General features: G+C 44.4%; 1 protein-coding gene across 1 annotated transcript; it reads left to right on the forward strand.

Annotated features, from left to right (window-relative positions):
• Position 1: 1 nt before the first annotated feature.
• Positions 2-16147, forward strand: CCZ1 (CCZ1 homolog, vacuolar protein trafficking and biogenesis associated). Its single transcript, XM_061402240.1, has 15 exons — positions 2-199; positions 1140-1237; positions 1331-1424; positions 1825-1902; positions 2960-3007; positions 3584-3667; positions 5011-5186; positions 6803-6884; positions 8781-8842; positions 9148-9259; positions 12702-12735; positions 13308-13425; positions 14202-14360; positions 14627-14754; positions 15800-16147. Exons 1-15 carry the CDS (start codon positions 86-88, stop codon positions 15853-15855), a joined length of 1443 nt encoding a protein of 480 aa, XP_061258224.1. The 5' UTR covers positions 2-85; the 3' UTR covers positions 15856-16147.
• Positions 16148-16461: the final 314 nt, after the last annotated feature.

Consider the following 16461-nt stretch of genomic DNA (forward strand, 5'->3'; position numbering starts at 1 on the left):
GAGCGAGGCGGAAGTGCGGTCTTCCGGCGGCAGCTGTCTCTGGGCGGGCCGAGGGAGGCTCCCGAGGCTGGGGGGCCGGGCCGGGATGGCGGCAGCGGCGTCCGGGGCCGGCGCAGGAGCGGCCCAAGAGAAGCAGTTCCCGCCGGCGCTGCTGAGCTTCTTCATCTACAACCCGCGCTTCGGGCCGCGCGAGGGAGAGGTAAGTGGAGCGGGGCCGCGCGCGGGCGTCCGTGGGTGGCAGAGGGCCCCGGGTAGGGGGGCTGCCGGATGGGGTCCGGCCCGGGCAGCCGCGGGGTGCGCCTGGGGTCGTCGCTTGTCAGTCTCCCTTATCGACTGGCCTTTATCGGACTGTTTTGTGCTGGGTGTGCTGCAGGGCCCAGACAACGCGGGCAGGGTCTGGTTGCAGGTCCCAGATCAGTGCCTGTGTATTGAGTGAAGGTTCGTCGGGTTAATCACACAGGTGGAGTCTGTCTTCTCTTTAACATCAACCCTGGATGATTAAAGTTGAGCTTTTGTCTTTGTTGCTGGAAGTCCCCCGCCTAGAAACTAAAACAAGAGTAGGAGACGGTAGTCCTGTAATGCAGGCTTGGCGGATCTTCGGAAAGTTTTTTTTCCGAATTAATAAGTTAAGTCGGATGGGAGCGGATGGTTTTGTTTTGGTTTTTTTATCATTACTTTTTTAAGGTGGGGACGGTAACTTCCTCAAAGGATGTCCGGCGCCAAGTTTTGTTGGCAGGAAATCACGGTCCTTTTAAAGGCTGCCAGTCCAAATGCTTGTGAACTTGCTGGGTTTAATTTGTGGGGAGGTGTATGTCTGTGCACGTGCACACACTTGTTTCTTACAAGCGTTGATGTATTACAAATTAGCATGGAGAAAGAAATCCAAAGATGGAGTTTTCAGCATCGTTGTCTAATTTAGTTCAGATGGCATACGACTTAGCAAATATCACAATTGCCTTTCATTCAGGTGGGCGTTTGTTACACCCTGAAGAGAAGATAATCTTTGTTTTTCTAAAAGGGGCCTTTGTTTTGTCTTGCCAGCTAGCACATATGACATGAGAGGTTGATACCAAGTATTGTCGACAGCTAAGACAGACAAACTGCTTATGTCAATGTGATTCTCTCTCTCCATACTTTAGGAGGAAAATAAAATTTTGTTTTATTATCCAAATGAAGTAGAAAAGAATGAAAAAATTAGAAACGTTGGATTATGTGAAGCTATTGTACAGTTTACAAGGTAATATCTTTCAATGTGCTTTTGCAGAGCTCAGTGAATTCTTAAAACCTCCACTGGGGGATTGTCGCTAACATATTCTTTTACCGTTTTTAGGACCTTTAGTCCATCAAAACCTGCAAAATCTTTACATACGCAGAAGAACAGACAGTTCTTCAACGAACCAGAAGAAAATTTCTGGATGGTCATGGTATTTACATATACAGTACACTTCTCTGAATTTGTATTATACAGTTATGGGTGATCTTTACCGTTAGGAATTCAGGGAAGTCCTCTGGTCATTGCATCAGAGGAGAGTTACAGTACTGCAGCTGCTGCTGCTAAGTCGCTTCAGTCGTGTCCGACTCTGTGCGACCCCATAGACGGCAGCCCAAAAGGTTCCCCCGTCCCTGGGATTCTCCAGGCAAGAACACTGGAGTGGGTTAATTACAGTACAGTCAGTAGCAATTTAAAAATCAAACTCCTGTTTGGTGTATTTGTTTTTGGGGGCTCCTTTAAGAAATTTTGGTGTTGGGACGTGTTCAAGTTTATTTAAGTTAGGGGAAAATTTAAAAACGCATATAATTGATTTCTTAAATCAAAATTTGTAGGTTGTTCGGAATCCTATCATTGAAAAGCAAAGTAAAGATGGAAAACCAGTTGTTGAATACCAGGAGGAGGAGTTGCTGGTAATGTGTCATTTTTTATTTCATATTTTTAGGAAAAAAATTGTTACTATCTTGAGTGACTGACTTGTTCAGATTTAACTTCTGTCACTTTGGCAGAAGTTTCTCAAGGTCAGCACAGGGGAATGTTGTGCTTGTTGTTTCCATGAGCACAATCGTATAAAAACGTGTATGTGCTGTCTCTTACCACTGCCTTCCTCTATTCATCCGTGTTTGAAGCCCTCCTAAAAATTAGACTTGTTTGCTCAGTCTTGTCCAGCTCTTTGCAACTCCATGGATTTAGCCTGCCAGGCTCCTCTGTCCATGGGATTTTCCAGCCAAGAATTACTGGAGAGAACTGCCGAACTAGGCTTCAGTTCAGTTCACTCGCTCAGTCGTGTCTGACTCTTTGCGACCCCATGCATGGACTGCAGCATGCCAGGCTTCCCTATCCATCACCAACTCCCAGAGCTCGCTCAAACTCATGTCCATTAAGTCAGTGATATCTATCCAACTATCTCATCCTCTGTCATCCCCTTCTCCTCCTGCCTTCATTCTTTCCCAGCATCAGGGTCTTTTCCAATAAGTAAGTTCTTCCCATTAGGTGCCCAAAATATTAGAGTTTCAGCTTCAGCATCAATACTTCCAATGAATATTCAGGACTGATTTCCTTTAGGATGGACTGGTTGGATCTCCTTGCAGTCCAAGGGACGCTCAAGAGTCTTCTCCAACACCACAGTTCAAAAGTACCAATTCTTGGGCGCTCAGCTTTCTTTGTGGTTCAACTCTCACATCTTCACATGACTACTAGAAAAACCATAGCTTTGACTAGACGGACCTTTGTTGGCAAAGTAATGTCTCTGCTTTTTAGTATGCTGTTTATGTTGGTCATAGCCTTTCTTAGGCTTACGGGTTCATAATTGAATTTAAATACCTCTTCGTTTCAGCACACAACTCTTATAGGCCCATGTGTATGAACGTTATATTGCTTTACCAAGAGTCACTATACCTTTACTATGCAATCGATCATTTTTTTGTTTTCCCTCGAATGAGACCTGTGCTGTTTCTGTGCTGTTTGTAGGACAAGGTTTACAGTTCGGTGCTCCAACAATGCTACAGCATGTACAAGGTAAGCACGACATGTTCTCCAGGTTGAGAGTCCAGCCGATTACCCCAATTTACGTGGGTCATTTAAAATAATTCTTAATTCTTTATCATGACTGTAAGGTGACTACGTGTCTGTTATGGGGAGGAAATAATGGGGCCTGTGAAGCAGTATTGAGGTTTATGCCTGTACCAATTCATGCAATAAAGAGCCCTTTTCTCTTCCCCGACTTGTCCTAAGAGTATATCTGCATCAGTGAATGATAGAATCCATGTTCTTAAGGAAGGTAGAGAGTGCAAAGATTTGTACGATATAAGAAGTCTAGCAATATTATTTATATAAAGTGAAACTTAGATGTGAGTTCAGGTTTTTTAAAAATGCCCAGAACAATTGGGTGATTTTACAGAAATTTCAGTATCCCTTAACAGTGTTTTGGTATTTTGTGACTTATAACTCAGACTTTCTAATGTAAGTATTTTCTATATTCAAAAAGAATTGTGGAATGAAATAAGCAGAATTATGTAAAAGAGAAAGAAGAACTTGTTGTATTGGGAAATTGAAGGACAAAAATGTTTTTTTCTTAATCTTTTACACCATTAGCTTTTTAATGGTACATTTCTAAGAGCCATGGACGATGGAGGTGTCAAGCTCCTAAAAGAAAGATTAGAGAAATTCTTCCATCGAGTAAGTATTCGGAATTTTATTTGTAATCTTGGTAATTATCAAACTGACTGTTAGAGAAATACAGACAAGTTTGCTTCTCACATACAAACAAACCTAGAAATTGGAGTTGGCGTGGAGACTCAGGCATAGTGGGACGGAATCAGACCGGTGAGGAAATAGGTTAGATTTGTTTTGTTTTTTTTTTCCCAGTTTTAACCTTTAGTTTATTTTTTATTTATTTATTTTGCCACATGGCAAATGGGACCTTAGATCCCCGACCAGGGATCAGACCTATGCCCCCTGCATTGGAGACCCAGAGTCAAACACTGGATCGCCAGGGAAGTCCCTTGGTTTGTGCTCGTGAATCAGAGCTTCCTGACAATTGTGCCCAGCTCCTTAAAGCATCTTGGAGATGTCTTCTGGCTTCATCCTTGACCCACCTGTGTCTGTCAGTGTGGGCTTACTCCAAAGCAAAGCAAACTTCTTGGGGTGGATTGGTTAATTAGCAAAGTCGCACGTTCTCATGGATCGATTGTGTTCATTAAACATGCGTCATCTGTACTGACTCAAGGTGAAGTGTGCGGCTGTAACAGATTTTTTCCCCTTAGTGGTCATGAGTGTGACCTTTCTCCCCCTACATTGTTCTCCTTTTCCTTCAGTGTCAATTTTGCATATTTTACCCTGAAAAAAGTGAAAGTGTGAGTCACTCGGTCATGTCCAACTCTTTGCAACCCCATGGACTGTAGCCCACCGGGTTCCTTTGTCCATGGAAGTCTCCAGGCAGGAATACTTCCCAACCCAGATTCTTTACCATCTGAGCCACCAGGGAAGTATCCCTGGTCAAATTCAGTGTGTCTTAGAGGAATGAGTCTCAACTGATCTTTCTCCCGGTACTACTTTAATGTCTGTTTTTCAATTATTTTGTTTCTATGAATTACTTTTCTTTGTTTCTTCACTTTAATGATCATAATCATCGACTCTGACTGTCCCCTGGTTCCTGTTCCGTCTGTATTCCTCTCCTGTCCACCATCACTGACTGCATGCCTTCCAGTGTGATGTTAGTATAACATGGTCCATAATACCATGTGCAGAGGTCAGTCAAATCTGCATAGCACTAATAAGGAATTAACACCTCACAGAGAGAAAACACAGCTGAAAGGACACTAATGACATTGAACTTAATTTTTTGAAATTGGTATTGATTCCATATCCAGTTCCCTGTGGTTCACCTCCATGTTGATCTTGTAAATGTGCTGTTTGCTAGTGTGTAATTGTACCACAAATTAAGACTGTTATTTTCAGCTGCCAGAGTACTAGCTTCTATGTGCTATTAGTAAGTTTTATGCTTTATTTTTTTCCTGCAGTATTTGCAAACGTTGCATTTGCAGTCCTGCGATCTACTCGACATATTTGGTGGGATCAGCTTCTTCCCATTGGATAAAATGACTTATTTGAAAATCCAGTCCTTTATTAACAGAATGGAAGAAAGCCTGAGTATAGTCAAGTACACTGCCTTTCTCTATAATGATCAACTCATCTGGTAGGTACTCCCATCTTTTAGGATCATAAAAACAGCAGTGACTGGATTGATAGCAGGTTGTCAAACTGGAAATAACAGCCGGGGGTGGGGGTGAGAGTGGGGTGGGGTGGGACGCACCTTTTTAGATATTGTCAAAATAAGGCAGTGATTGTTTAAACCAAAATTAAGGTAATTTTGTTTAAAATTACTGAGCAGGGGAGTTTAAAACTGGTTCCATGAATGATGGAGAAAATGTTAGGTTTACGACTCCCATTTTGATTTTGGTATTTTTCCAAAAACATCTTCAAAGAACTAGCATAGTAAATGTGATTTTCATAGTTTCTTTTAAAGAAGCTACTATTTTAAAACATCCAAGAAGTTAAAGGTACTATAAAATCAGGAAATTAACTCGCTGTCATCAAGCTATATTTGGGTCTTGTCTCCTAGGGACAAAAACATAATTTCTTTGATAAAAGTGTTGCTACTTAAGAAGCAAAGATAAACTGTTACTAAATGTTCTCAATGACCGAAGACTAACCCCCGAAGAGCTGTGTGAATGTGCATGAGCCCTCCGGGGCCCCAGCCTCGTTGGGGGCCGAGCTGTTTGCAGCTGAGGGGGGTCTGCCCTGGAGGAGCCACTGAGGTTCCTGGGGGCGGGGCTCGCTGAAGGCCCTCTCGCTCAGAGCCATTCTGTTTTGGGGTTTGTGTTTCGGGCTCCTCGTTTGTGCTCTGTGAATGTTGATGGCAGGGAGTGTTCCTGTGCTGACAGACCAGGCTGCTAACATAACCTGCGACTTCCCTGGGAAAGAAGAGAGGGCCTCAAGGGCCTTGGGGGTGTCACGCAGAGGCTTGGTTTCTATCAAGGGAGATTTCAATTTAATAGGAAAAAAAAAACCCAGATACAGACTCATTGTTTATATCCTTACCTGAAAAACTGATTTTTTGGAGAAGGCAATGGCAACCCACTCCAGTGTTCTTGCTTGGAGAATCCCAGGGATGGGGGAGCCTGGTGGGCTGCTGTCTATGGGGTCGCACAGAGTCGGACACGACTGAAGCGACTTAGCAGCAGCAATGACTATATAACATCCAGCTGAAGACTAGCCAGGAGGGTACTCTTTCAGCCCCCTTCTGATGCCTATGTCAGAAGCTTTCTCTGTCTCCTTTATACTTTAATAAAACTTTATTACACACACACACACACACACACACACACACACACAAAATGAAAACCTGATTTTGGATCAAGTCCAACAACGCCTGCTGGATTCTCTGCACTTTTCCACGTGCCACTTACTTTTGTCTCATTTCAGAGTGGATGGTTTCCCTGAAAGTTTGTTTCTTTCTCTGCCCACTTTTTGCCTACTCTGAAATTGAGAGAATTAAAACCCACGTACATGTCTGAGACATAACAGGACCAAGTTCCTTGTCCACAGCGTACACTGTATTCAGGGTGGTGGGTGAGAGAAAGCGTAACCAGTAGCCCAGAAATCTGGTACCTGGAGCAGAGTGGCCATCAGCTGCTGACGCTCCCTGGATAATCCCACGTAAAGAGTCAGAGATGATGTTTAATCACAAAACAATGGGAAGACGGAAAACCAATTCCAGGCTTTTAACACAGTACTTTTCTGATGTTGCAGGAGTGGATTAGAACAAGACGACATGAGAATTTTATATAAATACCTCACCACGTCTCTGTTTCCAAGGCATATCGAACCTGAGGTAAGATGGGGTACTAATCTCTAGAGAGATGGATAAATAGGTACTTAGGGGAGTGGAGGGACGTGGTGGGGGGCAGTTCTCATCTACAGTTTACACTGTTAGTGTGATGTTCAGTGATGGAGCTGTCTGTCGGTATCCACGGGGGCGTGCTAAGAAAAACCCTGATACAATGTAAACGTTACATAAGTAGGTGCCAGCGTGTTGCAAATTCACATTTTGCTTTTGGAAACTTTGAAGCTTTTTCTCCCTGTTTTCAACCTGCAGTTGGTTGAATCCCCGTAACATGGAATCTGCAGGTGTAGAAACCTCTTGTGCCACTTAGCATGGAGAGCTGCGTATGCCAGCTTTTCTGCATTTTGTTCAAATGCAGTTGCAGAGGTGTAAGAGGGAAAACTGGATCTTTAGGCTGGGCTCTGGGAGCTCTCAGAATGCCCGCGATCTTGGACAAAACAGTGGTCTTTGCACCTACAAACAGGAGATCCAGTCCTGAGTTGATTTTATACTGCCGCCTGGCTTTTCCACTATGGCACTGACTCTCCCACTTTTCTGCAGAAAACTGTAAATAATACCACAGTGCTTTCCCCAAAGCATCCATTTTTAGCTTTAATTAGGTAAAGTATTCATAAGCCATGAAATTATCATTTTGACCCAAGGGTGAATGCGCGCACACGTGCACACACACACTCTCCCTTGCTCTATTTTTTAAGGCCACGCCTTGAAACAGGAAAATATCTTTCAGATAAGAAATCTCAAGGTTTTGAGAAGGACCCAGTCCTGCCCTGACTTCCCTTCTAGGTAGTTTGAATACAGTGGCTCACGTTGCTGGAGTATATGCTGTACACCAGACACAGTATACGTACCCAGAAAGCTTGCGTTATCTCATGACATCCTGAGAGCTGGGGACCTCACCTCCATCTTACAGAAAGGAGACCCCCATGACTCACCCAGTGCCCCCCAGCTAGTAAGCGACAGAGCCAGGACTTGATCTCTGGATCCGCTTGATGCTAAAGCACCTGCTTTCAAGCACACCCTCAGAAGGACCCTCAGGAGACTTTCCCACGGAGGGGCGGTGCTGTTGTAGCAGCTGCAAGCTCTTGCTGCTTTATTAAACGTCTAAAGAGCCAGACTTCTAAAACAGAAGCGTACAACAGGGCAGCGGGAACACGGGCATGGGAGGACTTGTGTCAGTGCAGGCTGCATCTGTGAGAGTTAGCTGTGTGTTTTTACTGTCAAATTTGACAGTGCTTTTCAGTCTTTCAAGTTGTATGCTAAAACCTTACATAGGCTAGAAGAACATCAAAAAGTTTTAGAAGAATAAACTTCAGCTAACATGCCTGTTAGATTTGGATTTTTTTTTTTTTTTTCATTTCCTACACATATTGAAATAGTGTATCTTCAGCAGAAGAAACCAGGAATGTGATACAAATAAAAGCCCACAAGGAGGCACAGTGTCATGACCAAAGGCAGGGACTTTGAAGTCAGACAGGCTTGGGTTTGCTACCCGGCCCCTCCACTCAGGAGCTGGCCGCATTGGTGAACTTCTTCAAACTTCAGTTTCCGCTTCTGGAAAATTGGGAGAGGGCATTCCCCACAGGGGTGAAACAAGATGAAATTGAGTAATTGATGTCATTGCCTAGCACGCGTCAGCCTTCGGTTATTGCTGTCAAGCCCGTATGTGGAACTTGGGGTACAATGAAGTTCTGGTTAAAACCAGTGAGTCCTTTCTGTTCCTCTGTAATCCTTCTCCCCCTGCCGCTTTTTTTTGGTGGGGATGAATATGGGAAACTGATACAGATACATGGCATGGAGTCAACCAGTAGATACGAATGCTGTTTCTCAAAGCGTTGAATATAGAAAATCTAAGAAGTCACTTGTCGATATTAAATCTGTTTACAGTTGGCGGGAAGGGATTCTCCAATAAGGGCAGAAATGCCAGGAAACCTCCAACACTATGGAAGGTAGGACTCCTGCCCTCTGACAGACAGTACTGGGTTTTATTATCTTTTCTGGTAAAGATAAAATCACAAACACTGAACTGCCTTTGTGCTGCTTTGCTGACAATAATCAGCAAAGGAAATCCTTTTGGTTGCAATGAATTAAAACTCTTCTTTTTTTATTTTCTGATATGGTGTTTTCTAAGTAGTGTCTAGCTTCCCCAAAAAAAGGGGGTGTGTATTACCACCCTTTATAGGAATGCACTGTTTATATATTCCTGCTTGTATCTGCCTGATTGAATCAACGCATCTCTGTGCTTGCTTTTCAGATTCCTCACTGGCCCCTTGAACCTTAATGATCCAGAAGCAAAATGCAGATTCCCCAAAATTTTTGTAAATACAGACGACACTTACGAAGCTCTGCACTTAATTGTTTATAAGGTAACAGTCGTCTCTCACTCCAGGGTTACAGGTCGATGCTAAAGTAGATCTTTCTGGCACAGCTTCCACCAGGTACACCAGTTGGTGTGCAGGCCTCTCACATGATCCTTGAAACAGTGTCCTCGCACGTTCTGGTTATTGTAAAACTCGAAATGGGTGCTTTCTGGAGTAAGAGGTTTATTTTCAGTCCCCGTGGAACAGCTCCGTGATTTGAGAGGGTCACTGTCTGCGGCCATGACTCACAAGTCCTGCATGTGGACAGGTCAGGCCGTCAAGGCCACTGTCGTTTGACGCCTGCCCACCCTTCAGTGGATTCTGCCTCCGCTCTGCTTTTAAAGCTGTGGACTCGCTGATTCACAAGGATAGTCTGAGTTTCCGTCGGGATACTGTCTCGTCAGGATGTAAATTTACGTTAAAGCTGTGGGCTCGCTAATTCACAAGGATGGTCTGAGTTTCCGTCGGGATACTGGCTTGTCAGGATGTAAGCTTACATTGTGTGGTCACTACGTTGTTTCAGACTCTCTGCGACCCCATGGACTGTAGCCCGCCAGGCTTCTCTGTCCACGGGATTGCCCAGGCAGGAATACTGGAGCAGGTTGCCATTTCCTTCTCCAGGGGATCTTCCTGACCCCGGGATTGAACCCATGTCTCCTGCATTGCAGGTGGATTCTTACCACTGAGCCACCAGGGAAGCCCCCTGTTTATGTCAGGTTGGGTGGTTTTTATTTGGCTATGTTGGGTCTTAGTTGCGGCGCAGAGGGTCTTTGATCTTCGTGACCAGGCTCAGGCTTCCAGCTGGCCTCTGGACAGTCGTGCAGACGGCACAGTGCCTGTTTCTCCCAGCAGAGCCAGGTGACAGAGCGTAGGGCGTGTTGCCTTCCAGGGAGGCTCACCCAAGCCTTGACATCCAGAGACTGGGTGCAGGCCCCGCTGACCACCCTCGTGGCCGACTATCTGTAGCTGGCCTCCCAGAGACCTCCCAGAGGCCCAGCTGACTTGCGTGAGCTCAGGGCCATGAGGGGTTGCTGGTCTGTTCTCTTTCGTTTTGAAGTCTTCCCTTTGTCTGGTTTTGGTATAAGGTTGATATCCTGTTTTTGAAGGCTTTCTGGAGGACAGGGGTGAATTCTTCAAATGTTTGGTTACAGTAAAGCCACCTACGTCTGGACTTGTCTTTGGGGACGTGTTTAACTCATTAATCTCTTTACTTATTATTGGTCTTTTCTGATTTTCTTTTCCTCTGAGTCAGTTTTAGTAGTTGTATCTTTTTAGGAATTTGTCTATTTTAGGTTGTTCAAGTTGCTGGTGTCAGTGTTGTCATAATATATAGGCTTGTACTATTGTCTTTTAAAGTCGGTAGTGCAGTCTCCCCTCTCATTCCTTTTAGTCACGTGCGTCTTTTCTCTCCTTGGTCTAGATGGGCCAGCTAAAGGTTTTTCAGTTTTGTGGTTCTTTTCAGAGGATCATCTTTTGGTTTCATTTTTTCCTCTTGTTTTTCTGTTCTCTGTTCCAGTTTATTTCCGTTCCAGTCGTCATATCCCTCCTTCTGCTTGCTTTGTGGTTGGTTTGCGCTTCTTTTTTCCAAGCTCTTAAGATGGGAGGTTGTTACTGATTTGAGGTCTTGCTTCTTTTTTAATATATGTATTCACAGCTGTAATAAAAGACTAAAATACTAAGTCGTAGTAGATTGCCTTTTATAAGCGTTTCTCCATCTGCTGTCTGCCCTGAGGAAAATTTCCCTCTGGAAATTTGATTGTTTTTTATATTTTTCTCCAATTACGATGTTTCCCTGGGGAGAGAGATTATTAATATGTGAATCAGGGCGGTGAATCGGGCAGGATTATCCGTGAGTTGACGGTTGTTGAGAAAGTGATGGTCCTTGGGGTTCGTGTGTTACTTTTCCAAGTACATTTTTAATGTATTTGAAATTCTTCAACTTTTTTAGTAGACTTTAAAAGGGCCATTTTTTTGTTTTCTTTTCTTTAAATAAATTTCTAAGGGGTCAGGCACACAAATGTCCGATGGCAGACACAAGGGAGGCAAGCTGGGTCGGGGTTCGGGACCCTGTGTCACACAGAGGGGCCGCGTCCCAAGGAGACCAGGTGGTGGCCAGAGGGAAGAGCCGTGGTCCCAGGTCTCTTGATGCCTGAGGAGAGGCTGGAAATTGGGATTTTGGTAGCAAACTAGTTGGCATCTAAGTCAGAATGACTTGAAACAAAAAGAAAGACCTATATTGGGTGGAACCGGCCTGTAAGCCACCCAGTCTGCAGCCTCTTTATGGGCAAATAGTAATTACCATTCAGTTACAGAGGAGCATAAATGTCATTAGCTTTGACCACGCACACATGAAGTGAGAGCTGAACAAGGCTGAGAAGGGGAGGTGCGGAGAGGTGCAGGGACACGGGGAGGTTAATGCCCTCATGAAAGAGTGGCTGTGACTGGAGGCGTGAGGACTGAGCCGTCTGAGGCTGCAAGGTGACCGTCCAGCGGAGGAAGTAGAGTGACTTAAACCGGGCAGGGGGCAGGGGTGATGGCTGAAGAGGAGCCGCGTCCGTCACGACAGCCAGGGTGATGGTGCTGTAGCCGTATTATCTAGACAGTCACAGTGGTTGCCGGGGGAGCAGGCCTCAGAGGAGGAAGTCTTTTGCATTTTCATCACAAACCTGTATTTTTTTTTTGGCTGCCTTGAGTTCCTGTGGCACACAGGCTTCTCTGCTTGGAGAGCACGGACTCTAGAGCATGTGGGCTCAGTTGCCCCAAGGCACGTGGAGTCCTAGTCCCCCGACCAGGGACTGAACCTGTCCCCTGCCCTGGAAGGCAGATTCATAACCACAGGACCACCAGGGAAGTCCCAAGCCTACATGTTCTGTTTTGGCCTTTTTTTTTTTTTTAACACTATTACACGACTTTGATAAATGTAAATATTTTTTGGCTGTTCTATTTACGCTCTGGCTTGCTGTAGGTTCCCGCTACTTACTCCCATCAAAACTGCAGTATTTGCTATAATAAAAAAGCAAGCCAGGTGACATTAATTTACTGGGGTTTTTTCAAACACACACAAGCATATTAGAATAATGAATACACAGGTATGTATCACAGAGCTTGATTAACATTATGGTGATAATATCTCTCGCCTCTACACATTTTGCTTTTTTGTTAGCGCGTTTTAAGTCATCCTGTCATTCCCCTCAGAATTCATTCTGCATCTCTAACTACTAAGGGCGTCTGTGTTAGCGTCAGCACTGCCATTATCCTGCCTGACCAAAATAAATAATACTTCCCTAATATCATCTAATATCCAGCCCCATCTAGATTCCTTCAGCTGACTTTGGAAAGTCCTTATAAAGTTGATATGTTTAAAAAAAGATTCAAACGAGGCCACTGCGTTCGGTTATTTCAGTCCTCTTTTTGTACCACGTCCTAATCTTGGTTTCTTTCACCCCAGGCCATGAGCGCAGCTGTGTGCTTTATGATCGATGGTAGGTACGCACGTGTGTCTGAGCCTTGTCTCTTTACACTTTGCTCCCTTCCATTCCTGAATGATAGATATGTTGTCGTAGCAACACGGAGGCCGCGTTAAGCCCTATCGCCCATCGAGGGCTTCCGCTGTTTCTAATATCGCTAAAGTCCCAGCTTGCCTGCTTCTGTGCCTTCTTGCCCATGATGCGATCACAGGGAGCGCCCATCTCAAAGGAGCTTTAGAATTAGGTAATACCTGTATGGACCAACGGTACCGGGCCGTGAGTGCTGCTGTGGTGGTTGTTAAATAAGAATCTGACCTTCCTTTTACTGAGGGCAGCCAGTCAGTTTACCACCCCGCAGGGCATGCTGCAGTCCACATTGACAGTGCGATGAGTCTTTGCCTCTTTTTCATCTTAAATATAACTAATTCTGAGCCCTGTGTCTCTTCTATTTCGGAGGGGAGAGGGCTCTGATCATTTCATTATTTCCCAGATCAGTAGTTTGCATATTGTTAAGACAGTGAAGTGAAAATCGAGCTCGTTAACCCCTGGCCCCCGACACTCACTAGTATTTCTCGAATTACTCGTAGCCTCCATTCAGCCCACACTGGATTTCTGCCGTAGACTGGACAGCATCGTGGGGCCCCAGCTCACAGTGCTGGCATCTGACATCTGTGAGCAGTTTAACATCAACAAGAGAATGTCTGGGTTTGTACTCTGCTTCCTGGTTACTTTCAAGCATTTCACTGGCTTTGGGTGAATCAGGGTGGCTTTTACTTAGAACGTGGATGGTGTTTTCTGAATCCAGATGACACACGTGTTGATTGGCCTTGTCTGCAGGGCTTCCTAGGTAGCTGTTCCCGGGTTTTTCTGCCCCACAATGGTGGCTGGGGCTAATGCATCCCCTCTGCCCTCCCCGATGGCGGGGTGAGTGTGTGGGGTCAGGCCTGCCAGCTCCGCCCCTGGTCTTGGCCTCGTGCACCCCTCCCCATGTGCCCTGCCCAGGCTGTGAGGTCCACGCTGGCAGTGGTGGTCAGCAGGGCTTTGCTTTGTGCAGACGGAACGCACTCGGCCTCCTGTGCAGAAGTGTTCCCGGTGAAGCTGGCTGTGACGTGAGCCAGTCCGGGTTTTTCTTTAGTTGGCAAATAACTGAGTGACTACCGTTTATAAAACACTGTACTTGTAAGAAAATCATCACAGTTAAAATATTTTTGGTTTTTAAAATGCATACTTGAGCTCATTGGGAAATTCAGTCATATTGAATACGTCACAGATATCCAAGAAGTTACTGCCGAATGTTATGTCTTAACTGAGGTTCTTGATTTGAAGGCCTAGCCATTGAAAACACAACCTTAGCCATTGTACACACAGGGTTTTGACACTGTGGCTGTATAGTTGGGGTAATGCTATGGTATTTCAGAAACTTTCTTTTCCGTGTAATTGTTCTTTCAGAATGTTACCATCTGAATAACATGTGTTCACAGGTCTGAAAAAGAACCCCAGTTTAAGTTTATCTACTTCAACCATATGAATTTAGCAGAAAAAAGTACAGTTCACATGAGGAAGACACCCAGCGTGTCACTCACATCTGTCCATCCGGATCTAATGAAGATTCTGGGTGACATCAATAGTGATTTCACAAGGTAATTCTCACCCCCTCTCCAGTTAGGTGTCTGCTCTCTAATGAGAATCAGCTCCAAACACCAAGTGATCCCAGGCCCCTTCAGAGGGCCTGACCACCTTCTTGGGTGAATGTCATCAAGCCCGGGAGTGGCTGGTCACTCACAGGGGACTGACTCCCTGACCTTTTCAGGTCGCTCAGGTTTCCTGTTTCTTATTTCAGAATGTTTGTCAGAGTCCAGCTGTACATATAAAATAAACAATTGGTCTTGAAACTCCTGTCTTACAGAGTGGACGAAGATGAAGAAATCATCGTGAAAGCCATGAGTGATTACTGGGTTGTTGGGAAGAAGTCTGACCAGAGGGAGCTGTATGTTATTTTGAATCAAAAAAATGCAAACCTGATTGAAGTCAATGGTAAGTAGGGTTTGGTGTCTGAGCAGAATTTTAATGCTGCTGATGTTTCACAGACTCTCTTTTCAGTGTGCTATGGAGCATGTAAACAGCAAACGTGACTGTTAAGGTTGTTAAGCAGAGGCCCCTGTTGCTCAAAGGAAACCATCACTTGGTCTCTTTTTCTGTAACTTAGTTCCTTGAAAAAGTATGTGAAAAACTTGCCTATTTCTTGGGAAACTTGATACAGGCCAGAAGAAATTTATTTTCTCTAATGCTGAAGAAAAAAAAAATCCCATGGCTTTATACACCATGTAGTAAAATGTGCATTTTGGGAGATCCCTGGTGGCCTAGTGGTTAGGGTTAATAGTTGCTGCATTGAACTTTTTGAAAGGGCTACCTTGAAGATGACAACCCTGGAGGAGCTATGGTGATTGGCAGTGGAAAGAATCAGGACGTGTGAAAAATCCTTAAAAATTTATTGACTTAAATAACTTTGCCTATGTTAATGAATAAAAAGAAACCTTTTGTGCAGAAAGTCAGCATAAAAAAAAAAAAAAAAATAGTTGCTGCATTAGGAACGACGGCAGTTAACACACGCCTCTCTGAAAACGGGAATTGAGCTTAACGTCCAAAGGGTGGCGCCACTGTGGAGCTCCTGGTCCTCGGCTCAGGGCTGCCGCTCGAGTGTTTGTGTGCTTGTGTCAGCTCCTGTCCTGAGTGTTTGTGCTCGAGTGTTTGTGTGCTTGTGTCAGATTCCTCAAGATTTCAGAAGTTGTACTCCTAACCCCCAACTCATGGATGTCTTAGGCACTTCGGGTTTGCGCCCTGTCAGGCCCAAAGAAGAGATGCTAAATAGTGTGAAAGTCTCCTGTGTATCAAGCCTTTTTATCTTTCTCTCAATTTACAAACATATCAAGGCTTCTAAGATTTAAGGTCAAATTCGTTAAAGACCTTTATTTATCTCCAACTTTATTCCCAGAGAAGTATTAGAATAAGGTACCGATCTATATCCTATAACCTCTTAAGTGAGAATTTCTTCCCTTACTGTTTTCTGTTCCTTTTGCAGAAGAGGTCAAGAAGCTTTGCGCAACGCAGTTCAACAACATATTCTTCCTGGATTGACTTGACAAGGGCTCCGTGAAACATCTTTTAAAAAGCAACTCAGCAGGCATGCTGTTTCCCACGGCTGGTCATTGGTCATATTATTGACTGGATTAATGACAATAGTAAAGCAATACTTGCTCTGAAGAGTCAAATTTCTACTCAGTCTGATGATTCCTGAGGTTTTTAGATTTTAAATATTTATGTGGAATTAAGGTAGTCGGCTACACCTCTGTCATTCCATTCTTTTGACATTATGTGAATATTTTACTGGAAAATAAGACTAATAAATTGTTTAAAAAGTTTGTAAAAATCCTGGTCTTGCCTTGAGTCTCTGGTTGCTGGTTTCTAGACCAGGGAACTTTGAAGGGGAGGAAGAGGTGAGTCAGCCCGTTTGCTTGGTGACGACAGGTGGATCTGGACTTTGCCACCACCTTCAGCATTTTCTGTTTCCATTCTCTTTTTTCCCCTTTTTCCCAGCCTTACGTCTGATGATCGTTTCCTTCCTTTTTGGTAGTTTGGAAGCTTTAGGTGTATTCTTATGCTTTGGGTGGTTCCTCTTTAAGTTTAACAGGACTGTTAGCTGTGACACTTTCCTAACAGAGACGTCAGGTCTTGGGTTAACCT

The sequence above is a fragment of the Bos javanicus genome, chromosome 25 (genome assembly GCF_032452875.1).
Source record: "Bos javanicus breed banteng chromosome 25, ARS-OSU_banteng_1.0, whole genome shotgun sequence".
NCBI lineage: Eukaryota > Metazoa > Chordata > Mammalia > Artiodactyla > Bovidae > Bos > Bos javanicus.

Coding starts and splice junctions, on each gene's coding strand:
- CCZ1 (XM_061402240.1), top strand. CDS start 86: ATGGCGGCAGCGGCGTCCGGGGCCGGCGCAGGAGCGGCCCAAGAGAAG. Junction 1,903..2,959: donor ACCAGGAGGAGGAGTTGCTG/GTAATGTGTCAT, acceptor TGCTGTTTGTAG/GACAAGGTTTACAGTTCGGT. Junction 9,260..12,701: donor TGCACTTAATTGTTTATAAG/GTAACAGTCGTC, acceptor CTTTCACCCCAG/GCCATGAGCGCAGCTGTGTG.